General features: G+C 41.5%; 1 protein-coding gene across 1 annotated transcript in view; it reads right to left on the bottom strand.

The window, feature by feature from the left end:
• RFTN1 (raftlin, lipid raft linker 1) overlaps window positions 1–19,231 on the bottom strand; it is a 194,939-nt gene that overhangs the window by 102,196 nt on the left and 73,512 nt on the right. Inside the window, exon 3 of the mRNA XM_081826061.1 lies at window positions 15,240–15,426. Coding sequence (XP_081682187.1) covers window positions 15,240–15,426 — 187 coding nt within the window. The remainder of the gene's footprint in view (window positions 1–15,239; window positions 15,427–19,231) is intronic.

Raw genomic sequence — 19,231 nt, 5'->3', positions numbered from 1 at the left:
GCGGGACTCGATCCAGGGACTCCAGGATCATGACCTGAGCCGAAGGCAGTCGCTTAACCAACTGAGCCACCCAGGCGCCCTCTCATGCTCTCTCTATCTCATTCTCTCTCTCAAATAAATGAATAAAATCTTTAAAAAAAAAAAAAAACTTCAATGTGAAAACAGATCGCCGGGGATCTTGTTAAAATGAAGATTTGGATTCAGCAGGTCTGGGAGGGGCCTGGGGATCTGCATTTCCAAGGAGCTCCCAGGTGATGCTGATGCTGTTAGTGCAGACTACACTTGGAGTAGCAAAACCCTAACTGCTTCAGGAACCATCCGAGTGACCCTGAAGTTTCATGATCAGTGGTCTCCAAATTTTTTGATCACATACTAGGTCAGTAAAAACTCCTGACTACTACCGTAGCAACATCTTACATGTGTTATATAAAATACATATAAAATAAGTTTTAAAAGACAAAAAGCAAATGAAATAAGCAATATTTTAATCACAATATTTTATATTTATATATCATATATATTTATATATCACTATATATTTTTATATCACAATATAAATATAAATATTTATATTTATATTTATATTTATATATCACAATAAATTATAATCACAATAAGTTCATATTATGAATACCTAATATTTCAAGACCTAATATACACTTGAAATGAGATTCACTGTTAACAATAGTGGAAGTTAACCCATATTTCAAAATGTCTTCTTGATGAGTCCAAATATCTTTGGCCATCTTCTCACAGATCTGAATAGGTAGGCATTGGGTTTTTTGTTTTGTTTTGGTTTTTTTAATCTCATTAGGAAAACTCTTACAAACAGAGATGGGTCAGTATGGCCATTTTTCTGTGTGTGAGTCTAAGTGTGTGTGTGAGGAAGAGACAGACAGGGAAAGAGAGAGATTGGGAAGAAAGAGACAAAGACAGAGAGAGAGAGAGAAGGATTTTATGTTCACATTACTGGTATTTTCCTCAATCTGCAACTACGTTATAGGAATTTTTTAAGCCATGTGTGTATTTCATGAGGGTTAAACTACAAAAAATAATCCACAAATCCACTTCACTGAGTTTTCAAATAAAAGTTTTCCTCTGAACCTAGTCTCTCAGGACCCCTCCTGCTTCATACAGACAGGTGACCCCTGACATCTGCACCCAGCAAGGGCACCACCTTCAACCTGAATGTTCAGTATCAGTAACGTATAATTTATATCTTAATTTTTCAACAAAAATAAATATACAAAGAAGCGTCAGTACTCTTTCAACATGGGTATGTACCTCACTTTGGTAATACTGGCTTAGATAAGTGTGTAGATGTTTCAGAATGATCACAAAGCTCTAAAATAAAAATTTACTTCCAACAATAATAGTGAACTCTATGTTCTTAAAAACACATGGTGGAAACACTCTTCAAATTATTATGTAAATGTAATTATAATTTCAGCAGAATTTACTGGAAATTGGAGAATATAACTTTCGACTCTATATGGAAAAATCAACGTGCAAAAATTGTTAAGATCCTGAAAAAGAAAAACAGTGCCTTAATAGATATTAATACACACTACAAACTTATTGTAATCAAATAGCATGGTATAGCACAAAAATCAATAAAGCAATCACAGGAATAATAAAGAATTGGGAACAAACTCGGGTATATACAGAAATCCAAACTATGATTCAGGTGCCATCTTATTCCATGGTAAAAATCAGGTAAATGCAATAAATGCTGTTGACAAAGGCAGCTATCTGGAAGAAAATAAAGGTGGATCCCTACCTCACACACTAATACTAGTGGTTCTCAACTGGGAACAGTTTTGCCCATCCGGGGACATTGGTAATATCTGGAGACATTCTGATTGTCATTAACTAGGGCCAGGGACAGGGGTGGTGGTGTTTGCTACTGGCATCTGGTGGGTAGAGGCCAGGGATGCTGCTTAATATCCCAAACTGTCCACAGTTGAGACACTATATAAGCAGAGAAATCCTACCCTACCCTTACATACCCTAACCCTAATGGTTAAAAAATTAAAAAGCAACAGTGTTAGTAGTAGACAGATCCTGATGTGAATTCTGGCTCCTCCACTTACCAAAAGCATGACTCTGGACAAGTCACCATTCTGAGTCTCGTCTTCTTCATTTTGCTTTCAGGAGTAAAGATAATGTATGTCATGAAGCAACGAGCAAGAACTCTGGCCAGACATAGCAACAAATAAATGGGAGCTATTCTGGCTGGTGCCATAAATAATGAATCATATTAAGAAATGCCTGCAAATATATCCATGCTCTTCACAAGAAAAATGGGTTTTTTGTTCCTAATAAGATCCAGGTTGCTTCACAGAGCCATTTTGGGAACTTTAATTATAGAAGTTTGAAAATAAAAAATTCACCACAAGTTGGGTATAAATCCCCCCAGAGCAGGGATTGTGCTCACCTCATTCTCTCTAACAAAGTCTACTACCTTAGAAGACACAAGATACCTAATAAATACATTTTGGGCTTTTAGGGGTTTTTGGGGTGGGTAACAGAGGAAAAATAATGCACTAAGAGCCTCAGAACCATTTGCATAGAACTGTTTAGTGCAGAAACTGCCAAGACCCAGCCAGCCTGCTGAATGGAGCCACCTGGGGTGCTCCAAATGGTTTGCAGTGTCAAAATGCCCTGAAACGAGTCGGGATAACCATGCCTCTGGTCCCAGAGGCTACCTATGGGGACTGAAGATGCTGCAAAGCTCAGAGGATTCTGGGAATTCTCTGAGGACCCTTCTATAAGTCCAGGGCTCCTGAGCTGAAAGATGGTATATTTCTGTGCCATGAGCCCCAAGATAGAACTTAAGCCCCATACCTACCACACAGTCCCACTCACCCACCCCACACTTCAATACCAAGGAGTCATTAATAACCTCTTCTTTTTTTTTTTTAAGATTTTATTTATTTATTTGAGAGAGAGTGAGCAAGAGAGAGAGAGCACAAGCAGGGACAGAGGGAGAAGAGAAGCAGACTCCCCGCTGAGCAGGGATCCTGACACGGGGCACGATCCCAGGACTCTGGGATCATGACCTGAGTCAAAATCAGATGCTTAACCAACTGAGCCACCCAGGCACCCCATTAATAACTTTTTCAGGCTAATTTTCCTATGATATGAAATGGGAGGTAGGGGATAAGGCAAGAAAATGGTACCTTTCAGCTACAAAACAGAATTAAGTCTAAAACCTCCACTGAACACATAATGTTTTCAACAAATATTAACAACAAAAACAACCATCATGAGGACACAGTGAGAATAAATTATAAGACTTAACATATAGGAGTGAAGCAAAAGTGCTCTCAGATCCTCAGAAACAGGTGTTGTATGAATACAAGTTACTAATTTGGTTTTTAAAGCATTTGGGGCCATTTTTAGTTCCAACTCGTGGCTGATGAATGGGAGGCAAATGAAATGATGTGCTCCACTAAATCGTATTTATAGCATTTACCTCTTTGTAAAATGGTTCCATCTTTCAAGCACTTAAAAATTATAGAAGATAGCTAGATAGATATAAAGATAATCATTATATCAAAATCCTAAGAACACTGAAATCACCAGTAATGTATTTATATGGATCTGAAAGTTACTTCTCACCTGCTGCTGCATTCATAGCTAAAGCTGTAAAATTAAGTTAGTACTAGTCTTTTCCAGGACCCAACACTGGTAATGCCCATGTCTTTCTCAGCTTGAAAAACACACACAATCTAATTTAACTCTGATTGACAAAGAAGAGAAAAGACAAAAAAGACTGCCAGGAATAGTTAAAGTAAGACAATCTGAGTTCCTAAATTTAATATGCAATAGGCATATAAATACAAAAATCTAACACTTCAGGAAAAGTATTTGCAACTAAATTACCTACACTGTGTGCACAAGGCCCTCAAAATAGTGTGTAGGAATCCCTATAGCCCACCTGTAATGCCATAGAATAAATCTTCCATTGTTATTGAGAGATTGTGTGTACTGCGGGAGGAAGAGGCCTTTATTTATTTTATTTTAAGACAAATACAGACATTTCACGGTAGTATTTGCATAAGATCAACAGGAAATTTCAAAGCAATTTTGTGCTTGTGCTTCTGTGTTTGGTACCTGCATGTTATTCCCTGCCATTCTAAACCATTGGGGAAAGACTGGAAATCACTAGTATGCTAATTCTCTTGCTCAGAGGAGACAAAAATAAATAAATAAATAAATAAAACATGGGGAAAGACATAGGCAATCAAGGCCAGCTGTAAAACAGGGTGGAGGGGCGGGGGGATGAGCCCTCACTGAACAATGCACTTCTGGCTCTCTAGTTCTCTCCACTGGGACAAAGGCCGACACTTCGGAGGTGGAGAACAAGAGTAACTAGGCAAGCCATTACGGGTGTGGATTGAAAAAAATTCTCTTCCCCCAAGAGAATGTGGCTTTACACCAGCATATTAGATTGGAAAGTGCAAACACAATAATTAACAGTGAATCCTGATACTTCAACACACCAGAAAAGGGTGTCACTCCAGCGTGACATGGGAAATAGGAGGAATAAATTAAGGTAGTCTTCGGTGATGCTGGACAGCTCCTTGGGGGGTTACAGTGGCAGCCCAGGAGAGCTAATCAAGTACTCCAAACACCTCGGGAAGCTTGAGAAAACTGATGAAGGCTGATACCACACCAACAACGAGGGGCAGCTGCAAGCACAGAGTGGGGGCCCTGTCTATATATGAATCTAAAATAACGACCTCCATGCTAAACAAACACCTTCATATTCCCTGCTCTGATTTGAGAACAGAACTTTGAATTCACCTTCCTCAATTTCTGCTGTCTGGGAATAAACCAGCTGCCGTGGTTTCTCCACCACCGTAACACATGCTACGCCCAGTGTTACTTTTCTTCCCCACATGTGATTCCAACAATCAGCACGCTCCAGGGCTGAACCCCCGCCTTATGTGGCAGCATTTTCTAGGGCACACCCCCGTAGGCTACCACCCCCAGTGTATTTTGTTTAATTATGAAACCTCTTTCTAGAAACCCTGTAATTCTCCCAAGAGTCAAAGTAATTGGTAGAAATTAGACATGAAGAGACACAAGGCCACTTAAAGAGGACACTTTCGATTATAATTTTTAAAAGAACTTTCTTTTTAGTTCCAGTATAATTTTGTACTTTCCCAATTTTGCCCTTTTCAAATGCCAAAGAAAATGCTCATGTTATCTTGTGGGCTGTAAAAAAAAAAAAAAAAAAGCAATGTAATGCATTTGTACTCCACTTAAGGTCCACAAAGATTTCCTTTCCTTTGAATGCCATCCTTTGGATGTTTTTAAAAAGGAAAAAAAGAGTAAAAAATAACATATATATATATACCCTTGTGGCAAATTACTTTTATTTGGACAATGAAAGGATCGTGTGTGCGTGTGTGTGTGTATTCCATTCCTTGGGGTCCATGCTGTGTGGCTGCATTATCAAGATGCACTTTCTGGTACTGGTAAATATGTAAACCAAAGACAGATCCATTTTGCAGTGAATTTATGATCTTTTTCATGAATGATGGTAGCAAAATTCCAGGGTATAGTTTTACTCCACTCAATTCAGGAAAATTGTATTAAGAAACACCTACTCACCACCTGGCACTCTAAGCAAGAAATGGGAATCCAAAGATGAAAGAAGATTTAGCAAGGGGGAGAAGGGGTGGGCAGACATAGACAAACAATTACAAGAGAGTCTGAGAAGTCTAATGATTGTTGTGTGTGAAAGGAGAATAGACAGCTCAAAGGGTGAATGATTAACTCCACCAAAATAAGCATCATACAGAAATCTTAAAGATTCCAAGCTGGTAGCCAGTGGGGTGGGTTAGGGCTACACAATGTTAAAGGCCTACCTTGGAGATACTGTGGATTTGGTTTCAGACCATTGCAATAAAGTAAATAGTACAATAAAGCAAGTCAAATGAATTCTTTGGTTTCCCAGTGTATAGCAAAGATATGTTTTACACTATACTGTAGTCCACTAAGTGTGCAATATCATCATGTCTAAAAACACAAAGTACATACCTTAATTAAAAAATACTTACTGCTAGAAAATGCTAACCATCATCTGAGTTTTTAGTTAGTCCTAATCTTTTTGCTGGTGGAAGGTTTTGCCTTGATGTTGATGGCTGCTGACTGATCAGGGTGGTGGTTGCTGAAGGCTGGGGTGGCTGGGGCAATTTCTTAAAATAGGACAACAATGAAATCTGCCACATCCATTCACTTGTTCTTTCACAAATGATTTCTCTGTAGCCTGTGATGCTGTTTGATAGCATTTTACCTACAGAAGAACTTCTTTCAAATTGGAGTCCTTCCTCTCAAACCCTTTATCAACTGCTGCTTTATCAACTAAGTTTATGTGATATTCTCAATCTTTTGTCATTTGAACAGTCTTCCCAGCATCTTCACCAGTGGTAGTTTCCATCTCAAGGGACCACCTTCTTTGTTCATCCATAAGAAGCGACTCCTCATCCATTAGTCTTATCGTGAGATTGCAGCAATTCAGTCACAGCTACAGGCTTCACTTCTAAGTCTAGTTCTCTTGAGTTTCCACCACAGCTGTATTTATCTCCTCCACTGAAGTCTTGAACCTCTCAGTCATCCATGAGTGCTGGAATCAACTTCTAAGCTCCTGCTAATGTTGATATCTTGACCTGTTTCCATGAATCACAATGTTCTTAATGGCATCTAGAATGATGTATCCTTTCCAGAATGTTTTCAATTGGCTTTGCCCAAATCCATCAGGTGAACCACAATCTCTGGCCGCTAGAGCCTTACGAAATGTATTTCTTAAATATAAAGTCGAAACTATTCCTTGATCCATGGGCTGCAGAATGGATATTGTGTCGGCAGGCACAAAACAACATTAATCTCATTGTACATCTCCATCAGAGCTCTTGGGTGACCAGGTGCATTATCAATGAGCAGTCATATTTTGGAAGGAATCTTTCTTTTTTTCTGAGCAGGAGGTCTCAGGAGTGGGCTTAAAATATTTGGTAAACCATGTTATAAATAGATGTGCTGTCATCCAGGCTTTGTTGTTCCATGTATAGAGCAGGCAGAGTAAATCTAGCATAATTCTTAAGGGACCGAGGATTTTCAGAATGGTCAGTGAGCACTGGCCTCAACTTAAAGTTATTGGCTACATTACCTCCTAACAAGAGAGTCAGTCTGTTCTTTGAAGTTTGGCAGCCAGGCAATGACTTCTCTCTAGCTGTGAAAGTCCTAGTTGGCATCTTCTTCCAATAGGAGGTACTTTCGTCTACATTGAGTATCTGTTTAGTGTAGACACCTTCATTAGTTATCTTAGCTCGATCTTCTGGATCACTTGCTACAGCTTCTCCATCAGCACTTGCTGCTTCCCCTTGCACTTTGATGTTATGGAGCCGGCTTCTTCCCTTAAACCTCACGAACCCACCTCTGCTGGCTTCAAACTTTTCTTCTGCAGCTTCCTCACCTCTCCCAGCCTTCACAGAATTGAAAAGAGTCAGGACCTTGCTCTGGACTAGGCTTTGGCTTAAGAGAATGTTGTGGCCAGATTGATCTTCTATCCACACCACTGAAAACTTCTCCATATCATCAATAAGGCTGTTTCACTTTCTTATCATTCGTGTGTTCACTGGAGTGGCACTGCTAATTTCCTTCAAGAACTTTCCTTTGCGTTCACAACTTGGCTAACTGTGTGGTGCAAGAGGTCTAGTTTTCAGCCTGTGTTGGCTTTCAACATGGCTTCCCCACTAAGCTGAATCATGTCTAGTTTTTGATTTAAAGTGAGAGACATGCGACTCCTTTTTTTTTTTTTTAAGATTTTATTTATTTATTTGACAGAGAGAGAGAGACAGCGAGAGAGGGAACACACAGGGGGAGTGGGAGAGGGAGAAGCAGGCTCCCCGCTGAGCAGGGAGCCTGGTGTGGGACTCGATCCCAGGACTCTGGGATCATGACCTGAGCCAAAGGCAGACGCCTAACAACTGAGGCACCCAGGCGCCCCTCGACTCCTCCTTTCAGGTGAACACCTAGAGGCCACTGCAGGGTTAGTAACTGGCCTGATTTCAATACTGCTGTATCTCCAGGAGTAGGGGGGCCCAAGGAGAGGGAGAGAGATGGGGGAATGGCCAGTTCGTGGAGTAGCCAAAACACACTTTTATCTATTAAATTCACTGTGTCATATGAGTGTGGTTCATGGTGCCCCATAACAATTACAACAGTAACATCAAAGATCACTGACCACAGTCTATAATAACAATATAATAATAACGGAAATGTTTGAAATATTGCAATACCAAAATGTGACACAGAGACACGAGGTGAGCAGCTGTTGGAAAAATGGCATTGATAGACACAGGATTGCTGCACACCTTCATTTTGTAAAAAAATGCAGTATCTGAGAAGCACAATAAAGCAAGGTAAGGCTGTATTTTGAAAAAAAAAGTGAGGCAGTGTTTTAAAAAAGACAAGTTTTCCCATAAAAATCCAGATTTCTGGCTTTTCTTGAAAAAAGGTACAAGATCTGGTGACAGCTGGCAACAACAGGGCAGAGTTAGGCACCGGCTCTCTGACACCCATGAGTCCCCACCCAAGGTCCTGGCCCCTGGAGGCGTCTGAGCGTGCAAGCCCTATCTTAAAAAAAAAGGCAGTCTTCAAGATTTGAGATTCCCCAAACGGGAATAAGGGGGAAAGGCAGGGCACTTTCTGATATTTGCTTTCCTGGAAATAAAACAGCCCAAAGCCAAAAGTACCGTCCCCTACTGCATCACTTGACGCTGGGCGGCCGGAGCTGACTCATCTAGCAATCTGCGCTGCTCGTAAGTCCTCGGGAGTACGGCTTGCCGATGCGGTCTGAGAGGAAAAACTGCTCCGACTCCAAGCATATGGTCAATTTGGAACTGAGCAGCTCACTTAGCACAGCTTTCGGCAAGCCGCTGCGTCTCTTCTCAGAATTACTAGAGGCATCTGGTATAGAGAACAAGGATCACAACGGGCTGGGCTCAGTCAGCAACACAGAAGTGGGCCTGTCCTCATGGGCTCGCCATGGCTTCCCACAGCCTGCCACGGCCTCACTGAGCTCAGACTTCTCTCCTGGCTCCTGCCTGCCCAGCAGACACCTGCCACTGGACCTCCTGCCCCCAGCAACTGCCCGCAAATACAATGCAACCAAACTGATGCCATTCACATTCCTTCTGCGGTGGCTACTGCCCGTGCTCCACCCAAGTCCCCTCCCAAACCCCTCCTGGCTCTGTGTGTCCCCCTGGGTTCTGCACACTTCCCTGTCTTCCTTGGCTACTGGAATGCCTTCCCGGGATGTGCCCTAGACCTGGGAAGTGGCTGAGGCAGCTCGTGGCAAATGGCTGCTGGGTGCAGGAGTGTGAAAGCCGGTTCCCAGCCTCAAGGTGGACTCACTGCTCCCCGCGGAATCAGGCCAAGGCTGACACCATACCCTTGCTGGCTTCCTCCCTGCCCTGTCCTATGTCCCCATTGAGGCTTCCTGGGAACACTTCCTTGATGATCCTCTCAGGATCTGCTTCTGGGAAACGCCACCAAGACACAGCCCTTCTTCATGCCCTCCCGCCCTCCTCCAGTCAGCCTTCCCAGTCATCGGAGTCAAAAGTGCACTCCTATTTTGAGTCTTCCTCTTCCTTCAAGCTATCCCTTTGCAGCTAAATGTTAAATCCACTGTTTCCCCCCATCAGTCGCATCTCCCATCCAACTCTGCTTCACCTCCCCCTGCAGCCTACTTGAGTCACCCACCGGCTCCCTCCCTCACTGACTGTGTTTTCTTGGCCTCCACTGTCTTCCCTCTTAGCTTCCCCTCTTTGGCTTTCAAAACTCAGCACTTCTAAGGGTTGTTCCTCCAAAACAAAAATATTGCAATGGTTCCTCACTGACCTCAGGATAAATTCAAACTTCTTAGCCCAGCTGTCAGAGGCCTCCCGATCCAGGCACCTCATGCCTCTTCTCCCTGCTTCCCTCTGACTTGTGCTCCGGTCACCCCACACCATCCGTGGTCTGCTTTTCAGGGCTCTGGGCTCCCCCGGGCCAGTCCCCCTGCCTGGGAGACCCTCCTCACCACTGGTTTCCCTGTTCAAATCCACCATCATTCTAGACCCAGAGCAAAAGGGGGTCACAGAGCCTCCTTCTGTAAAGCACCCCCATTAACAAATTCTGGGTCAGAGGTGAAAACCAAGACCTATAGATTTAGCTGGGCATTCACATCATTTACATCATATATATTTGACAACCGCTCCCCCACTTCCCCCAGTAGATGAGTTTCTTGAGAGCTGAGAGCTCTTTAGAGTCATCTTTGCATAGTGAAGCTACACCACACATGTTTATCTTAAACAAATCTCACTGAAAGAGAGGACCGTTTGCCACTTAAAACGGAGTCAGTTGTTCTAGTCAACAGGCAGATGTGTCCCAGAATGGACATGAGGCAGGAGGCGAGGAGATCCTGTTCCCTCCACCTCAGTTCCCACCAACGCCTATCCAAGTGCAATACCTCACCCCCTGAGGTGCGATTCTAAGGAACACTCACTCTAAACCAAACCAGCTTACTTCCCCACGGGGTTCATTGCTGGAAACACCAATCTGATCTCGTCCTGAAGGAAAACATGCATCGGTCAGGGAGAGAAATGCTCCAGTACTACATTTCATGGGCAAGTAAAGAGATTTTCAAGAGCAGTTTTCATTATATGCATTTTCCACCTTCCACAAGGGTTTCCGCATCCCACCCCTTGCATCAGCAGCAGCTCCTCTGTGCGCCCCACCCCCTCACCTGAGGCCAAAGGGCACCCGATGAATGTCCACAGGGTTCACAGATGTTGTGGTCCCCTGTACCATATGAGGCGATATCCCAGGGGACCTTCAACCCATTAGTGATGAAAAACACATCACAGACACCCTGAACCAGCTCTACGTGTGAACAATGACAACACAACTGCTGAAAAATGGAGCAGCACAGTGCGTTTTTGCATTCATGCCTACACCCATGAAACGGCCTAGAATTAAACCCACACTCACGAAAGAGCAGAAGTAACATGTTAATAAGTGACTTCTCTTAGCCATCAAGTTTTGAGATCTTTGGCAACTCATTCTAAGGAAAACTGCCCGAAAAACATGAAGGACAACTTAACTGTACTTAGACTTCAGAGTAAATGAAACAACACTAACTATACTGTCTGTTAAAATTCGCTAAGTGTTCTAAAGAAAGAGTTTCGGAAAAGTAGTACAAACTCTCTTCCTACTTATTCATTAAATATTTCAAATCCAGCTCTTCATTCCTCAGTCAGTTTTCAAGTAAATTCAACACACCGAGGATCAAGAACAATTTGTACTAGGAGTGTGGGTTGGCCTGACATCTTAAAATGAAATGGCACTTATCAGATTTTTTAAGAAAAGGGATCAGGTAATTTTTCATGGATTTAAGTAAAGTTCGTCAAAATGGTATAGGGCTCAAAGGAATGTTATTGCACAGAGCTTTTGGGGTGACTCATTAATAAACCAGTCCGACTGTCAATAGTGCTCTCAAATGATCCAAACTCCACCAGGAGACACTGCATTATAAGACCTAAATAAACTCTTCCTGCCTCATGCACATTACTCCTATTTTTGCCCCCAAAGAAATCAGGACCAAGTTAAAAGCTCCTTCCTCCAGAAACATTTCCTTTGTTTCCTTTCCAGGCGGAGGTGACTTCTCCTTTTCCCATGGCATAAGGTGCATGCCTTATTTTCGCAGTTAAATCACAGGTATCTAGAAGGCAAGCTCCATTATCCAGTTGAACCTTGCACCCTCCACCTCCCCACCGAGTAGAGCTCCTAGCAAAATACCTTCAAAGAGTAGAATTCAGTAAGTGTTTGCAAAGTAATGAGTGAGGGAGTGAATGTAAGCTTGTATGGTTCTCTTCTTTTTCCTGGTCTTGCTACAGATCCCAAAGGCCAGTTATTTGCTAAAAACTTTATGTTCACCTTTCAAACATATTGAGGTTCCTATCCAAGTTTGAAGTTGTCATCCCATGATAATTCTTGCAAATGAACTTTATTTGGACTGACAGTACTCTAAAAAGTGTCCAGTTAGAAAATATTAACCAGGCATTGACTTCCTCTTTGACAGCTAAATCATTTCATTTAACAGCAACTACAGCTGTCAGAACTTTGGCAGACTTTGTGAAAAATATCATTTTAACAGTCTTTATTAAAAATTAATCACATATTTCCCTTGTTTCGTCTCTACCACATAAACTCCCCTACCGATATAAAAAAAGCTCTGTTGTTTTTTGTTTATTTATCTTTAATAGTGTGGGGTCTTTTCCTCGGGATGCAAAAACACATGGTTACTACGTTTGCTAGGAGAGAAAATGCCTGTCCCTTAAAATGATATTGTATAATGACTCTGCTTCCCACCACCGCTCCTCTCACCCAATGCTAATGGGGAATGGAAGTGGGGGAAAATCTCTTGGTCATTTTTGCCTCATTATCACGACAAATGAACAAGCTTTAGCAATTTCCTTTAAAAAAACAAACGCAACAGGGTGAGGGGTGAGAGCAGTTTCAAAGATTTGGCACAAAGTTATCCAAGGGATTTCTTTCTCTGAATCTGCTTATTAAGAATCTGGGATGTTCCTTAAAGCCATCCAGCAGTATGTAGACCCCAGGCACTGTAGACTAGAGTGAACTTAAACCCAAGGAGAATGCCATCTTCTCTTTCTTGAAAACCCTCCTGCACACTCATGTCTCATTCTTCTTAATGGCTTGACCCATTTTCCTTTCCTGGAAAGTAAGTTCATTAACTCAGGGACTGTCCTCAGTGGAAGTGAAAAAAAAAAAAATAATAGCCCTATTGAACACTTCAGCTCCACTGCTGGCTGGTTATGGACTAGTCCCAAAAGTGACAGTTCTTAATCCTTAAGAGGAGCTTTCTCACCCACCTCGATCTGATCAGATCATTGAGAATTAGTTCAGGCCTTGCAAATCATTCAGTACCAGAAAAATCTACTAATGTGTCCCTGACACTGCAACACTCCCTGGCACCTAGGTGCAGCATAGAACATGGGCCCTCCAGCCAGGAGCCCTCTGTTCCTCCTCACCTTTATCAGTATTCAAAACTCTCCCTAGCAGGGAAGGGGCGATCCCCAGTAGTGTTGGTGAGTGTCAGGCATGGAGCCGGACAAGAATTAGTCAGGTCCTCTCACCCTTGCTACTCTAAGTGTGATCCATGGACCAGCAGCATTGCTATCATCTAGGAATGTGCTGGAAGTGCAGAGTCCCAGGCCCAACCGCAGACCTGCTGAATCAGACTGCACTAGAACAACATCTCTAGGAGATGAATAGGAGGCATATCAAAGTTTGAGAGGTGCTACTCCCTAGCAAAAAAAAAGAAAAAAAAAAAAAACACATCTTCACATTTAGAGTCAAATTCATTTATGATGTGCTGACTTCATGCCAAATCCCATCCTAACATCACCTGTGGTAGAATTACACTGAGGGATACTCTTGTGACCAAAGTGGACCCTCCCCTCTAAACATCAAGTCCAATGGAATGATGAAAGAAGCAGAAACACTGATGTCCAGTGAATGCCTCGTGAAAGGTACATTGAAGGTACATGGCAGGTTGGTTTTATTTTGTTTCTTTTCTGAAATTCTGACTTACTTGAGACTATTGAGTGGTAAAATGGAGGAAAGTAGAATAATGAAATTACTACCTCATCTAAAAATCAAAAGATATCTTCCCCGCTTTTTTTATAAAGGGGTTGTCCACAGAATCATGGGGGGCAAGAACACAGGAAGTATTTCACATCAGGGTTCAGATGGGAGTCAGCCTGCCTGGGACCAGTCAGAGCTCTGCTTGCTGCCATTTGTGTGACCTTGATAAACAAGTCAACATCTGGGCCTCAGCTTCCTTACCTTTAAAATGGAAATAAAAAGAGTACCTTTTTCAAAGGCTGCTTATGAGAATGAAATGATACCTGGAAAGCCCAGCATATGGTAAGCACTCCATACGGGTGACCTATGATAATCACGCATACCCTGTGTGTCGGTATAAAATCTAAAATCACCGTGGCTCCCACAGTAATTTCCTCTGGTGATTGACCTGGATATAGCAAATCCACATCAAGAAATGAATATTCAAAAAAGACAGACTTGAGAAAAGTTTCACTCTACAAAAACCATGGTAATTCTGGACGTTAGCAAAGGTGTCCGCCATCTTTCACTTCAAATTCCAACACAGGCTGACTCGGACTGAGAGCCCAGAGCTTGATCAGCCATGAAGAAATGAACGCTATTGGCCAGGAAGGAGGAGCCCGTCTTAGTCACCCAGGTGTCCCTTGTGAGCTCACAAGCCAGATGTCTGTCTACCAGGCAAAGTAGCTTTTAAAAAGAGAGAAAGAGAAGCAGTCACTCTGCACTCTCTCTTTTTAAACTATAGCGGAAGTTGTCATTCCTCCCATGATGGTTGGCCGAAGGACAGATCTGATTTTTTTCCAGACTTTATTTCAAAATAAAACACAAAAACATATCGTGCTTACTATCCCACCTTCGTTGTTTTTTTTTTTTAAATCACTTAAAATTAATACTACTCCTTTTGCGAAACCAACCTCCAACTCTCTTTTCCTAATTAGACCCAATAAAAACATAAGAATAAGCATTCAACTGGACAAGCCATACTGAAAACATCCTCAAAGCCTTGAAAATTAAAATGAAGACAAATCAGTCAAAGCACTTGATTCAAGTGGGTTTTATTTCTCCTCCCAAGTGACTGACAGAACATACGGTAAGTTTAAAATATCCAAGTACTTCTGGAGTTTGGAGGAAGATAATAAGTTTGTATACAGCCTTCAAAAAAATAGTGTGTTTTGTAGCCTTGCATTTCAGATTAACAGTATGATACTTTCACCAGCTGCATATTCTAGGAGTACACCTCTTCAGAGGAGGCATCTTTCTAATTGAGTGTAATCCAGTAAATTAAAAGAGGGTCAGGATATAATATGGAAATCTCTACTCATGCAGTCGGGTGTGGACAGTTCGCAGGACACTGTGAAACTTCTCTCTGGTTGTCTATCACTTTGCCTTACCCTGTCAGAGGGCAGAGGCCCTGGGGACACCATGAAAATTTCAAATATATTCTCTACCCCCAGTCTTCTCACTTCCCCTCCTCCATTCAACACGCATCAGCCACCTCACAATGCGAAGCTAACGGTTCATCTCAGAGGACTTACCTGTCAGTTTTCTTGATCAGGATGGCCCTGAAGATGTGCTCGAGGGGTGTCTTCTCCCGCTCATGGGTCGGCTGAACGAAGGGGTGCAGGGCCACTAGTGAGAAGCCCTGTTGGTACAGCTCCAGGAGCTGGGCGGGCAGGTCGTGCAGGGAGGCCAGCCTCACCGCCGAGGACCTCGGGAGCTCAGCTGGAGGTGGAGAGAGGAGAGGTTTATCAGGGACGCAAAAAAAGGGCCCACCCTCCCCCATCCAAGTCCCTCTCCCCTTGCCCTTGCAGACCTCCAGATCACTTCTTACTAAGGATGAGTTTACTCCTGTCTTAACTACTGTCGTCAAAGAGAACTTAAAAAAACAGCAGATTATTTTCCAACTCATCCAAAGGTGTTGCTAATTGGATAGTTTAAACCTAGAGTCAATCTTCTCAGAGATCACATTGGAAAAGTCATTTCCACCCCCTCAAAAATAAAAAAAGAAAGAAAAGGAGGAGGAGGAAAAAATGACAACTGCATGCAAATATAAAATTCCCAGGTGGCAACACAGCATTGACAACTGCAGAAGACAAACTGGAACAAAATTTCTGTAACATTTAAGACAAAGGGGTAATTTCCTTAATTTGCAAAAAAAAATCACTGAAAGAGAGAAGAAGGAAAGAGGAAGGAAAGGGGAGGGGAGGTCAAGGGAGGGAGGGAAGGGCAAGGGAAGGAAGGGAAGAGAGAGAAAGACAAAATATACTAAGAGGCAATTGCCTAAAAAACACAAAAAGCTAATCAATATCTGAAAAAGCACCCAAATTAACTCCACAGTAGAACTATGCAAAACACATATTTTTCACCTACTGAATTATTTTAGATTTGGATTTAAAACAATTTTTTGAGAAAGACAGACAAGAATCAAAAATCAAAAGGTGTAAGCAAATACACAGTTAAAAGTGTACATCCCAGCCCTATCCCCCTTCAGACTTTTTCCCTAGAGGCAATCAGTATTATCCACTTTTTGTATACACATTAACAACTGCTGAATTCATATACAAGTAAAAATGTCTATATATCTCCCTCCCTTTTTATATAAATTGTAGCATAGTGTTACACATATGGCTTTTTGCTAATTTTCATCAATTCACAGTATACTTTTCTTAGAAACCATTCAACAGCAGCACACAGAGCTTTTTCTCATTCTTCTGACAGACACACAGTGTTCCAGTGTATGATGTACCATAGGTTATTCAAACTTTTGCTTTTATAAGTAATGCTGATGAAAAATATCGTTCCTACATAATTTCACACGTGTGCACATACAGTACATCATACCTAGGAATTCCATACCTAGGAATTTGCTGGGCCAAAGATAAAAGCATTGTAATTTTTTCAGATATGGCCAGACTTCTTCCACAGAGTAGCATGGATTTACCTCCTATCAGTGATGTATAAAGGTATTCCTTTTTCCATGCTCTGGCTAATCTCGTAGTGAAAAAATGATTCCTACAGTGGTGATTTGTATTTCTCTATGTAACTTGTATTTTTTCTTATTGAACATTTCATGTTTAAATACCATCTGTGTCACCTTTTCTATTAACTGTTCATAATCTCTGCCTAGTTTTCTATTGGGTTATCGGTCCTTTTTTCTATTGGTTTGTAGAAACTCTTTATATATTAGGAAATTTACATCTTTAGGAAATTGCAATAGCTTTCCCCAATTTATTGTCTTTTGACTTTGCATAAGCTGCGTTTTATCATGAAGAATTTTTTTTTTGTGAAGCTGAATTTCTCAATCTTGTCTTCAATGACTTCTGAGTGTTGTGTCATAGCAGAGAGATTTGGGATTATAAAACAATTCTACTGTTATTACATATTTCATTTTTTGGATATGAGTCTTTGATCCAATTTGTAACCTATGCAGTATGAATTCAACATTCCACCCCCTTTCCCTTATTAATTTGAGATGCCAATTTTATCATCTATTATATTCCTGAATATATTTAAGTTTATGATTGTGATCCATTAATCTGTATTAACAATTTTAGTGTTATGTTTTAATATCTGGTCAGGCTATTCCCTGTAACTTCCTATCTTCTTGTTTAGTTTCTGAATCTTCCTGTTTAGTTTCTGAATCTTCCTGTCTATTCTTATTTTTTTTCCAAGTGGTCTTTCAAACCAGTTCATCAAACCCTCCTTCTAAAAATAATCTCATTGATATTATTGAATCGTGTTCAAATTATAGCTTAACTGAGGGTGAAACGCTATTTTCATCATACCACAAGTTCCTGTCCAAGTACAAGGCATAATTTTTGTTTATTCCAGACTTCTTTGGGGTCCCTCAGGCACATCTTAAAGTTTTCTTCACACAGATATTGTACCTTATCAATTTTATTCCTATTTATTTTTACTGCTATTGGAATAATAGATTTTGTTTTCTTTTTACTTCTATGATACCCATTGCGGACAAGAATGTTGGGGAAACAGGCATGCTCTTCATGGCTGAGGGGGTGAACTTCTCTGGAGGGCAATATGGTGTTTGCCTTCAAACCCAAAAGTATACACACCCCTTGTCCAACAACCCTGCCCCTGGATGTCATGCCTATGGCTGGACTCATAGATGTTTTTCAAGATATACAGACAAAGATACTCACTATAGGGTTGTTCATATAGCAAAAACCTGGAACCAAATAGTTCTTCATTGGAGGGCTGGTTAGCTAAACTCTGGGACACCCCAGTGATGAATTCTATGGGCCATTTAACAAGATTAAGATAAACCTGTTAGGTGCTGATGGAAATGTATCCAAGATAAATTACTAAGTTAAGAGGCAAGGTGTCTAACAGTGTTTATGATAGTCTTGTATAAAAATAATTAGAAAGATAGATAATCTCTTTGAGAATAAAATTTTTTTCTGAAAGAAATCACAAAAACATGACTATTGGATAAGGCTAGAGCATAGAGAGAAGGATGGAAAGGTAGTTTTTATTTTGTATTTGCAGTACTATTACCATCCACAGGGGTCACTGGGTGGAGGGTTTATGAGACATTTTAAGTTTCTTATTTACATGTAAAAACATTACTTAAAAGTGTTTTATGTATTTTTAAAAATAATGTGTTATTTTAAAACACAAACTCTTGAGGCACCTGGCTAGCTCAGTTGGCTAAGCATCCAACTCAGGTCATGATCTCAGGCTCCTGAGATTAAGCCCTGCGTGGGGCCAGCTCAGCACAGAGTCTGATTGTCCCTCTCCCTCTGCTCCTCCCGCTGCTGGTGCACCTGCGTGGGGGTGCACTCACTCTCTCAAATAAATAAATAAATAAAATCTCAAAAATAAATAAATAAAACACAAACTTAAAAAACAAAATCTAGGGCTACTTAAGAATACTACTTAACATCAGCGGGGTGCCTGGGTGGCTCAGTTGGTTAAGCGACTGCCTTCAGCTCAGGTCATGATCCCAGGGTCCTGGGATCGAGTCCCGCATCGGGCTCCTTGCTCAGCGGGGAGCCTGCTTCTCCCTCTCCCGCTCCCCCTGCTTGTGTTCCCTCTCTCGCTGTGTCTCTCTGTCATATAAATAAATAAAATCTTTAAAAAAAAAAAAGAATACTACTTAACATCAGCTACTGCAGCTCTCACTTCCATACATCATGCAAGAAATTTACAGGAAAAAAAAATCTATAACAATGATTTACTCTAAAACAGTGTCCAGCATCCTGGGGAAATCTCCATTAATAACAGTGACAAATAGCAGATTGGCCAGAAAAGTAGGAAAGAATGCAGTCTTTCCCCTTGAAGGGTACTTTCTGGATATGCTGCTAGACAAAAAAATCTAAAGACAAGTCTGGTAAAGAATGCTGAGCCCCTCCAAATTCCCATGCACACCAAGTACCTCCTTAGACCCAGGCAAGGGGACCCCCTACCTTGGACCCCCTGTGTGCTCCTTGGTCCACCAGCGGCAGCAGCATGGAGGAATTCATTAGAAATGGAGACTCTGGGGCCCCACCTCAGACCTGCTGAATCG

Source organism: Leptonychotes weddellii, chromosome 1 (genome assembly GCF_054177405.1).
Source record: "Leptonychotes weddellii isolate Sample4059 chromosome 1, ASM5417740v2, whole genome shotgun sequence".
Taxonomy (NCBI): Eukaryota; Metazoa; Chordata; class Mammalia; order Carnivora; family Phocidae; genus Leptonychotes; species Leptonychotes weddellii.
Note: the sequence above shows the minus strand (reverse complement) of the source record. Positions and strands in the feature narration are given on the sequence as shown.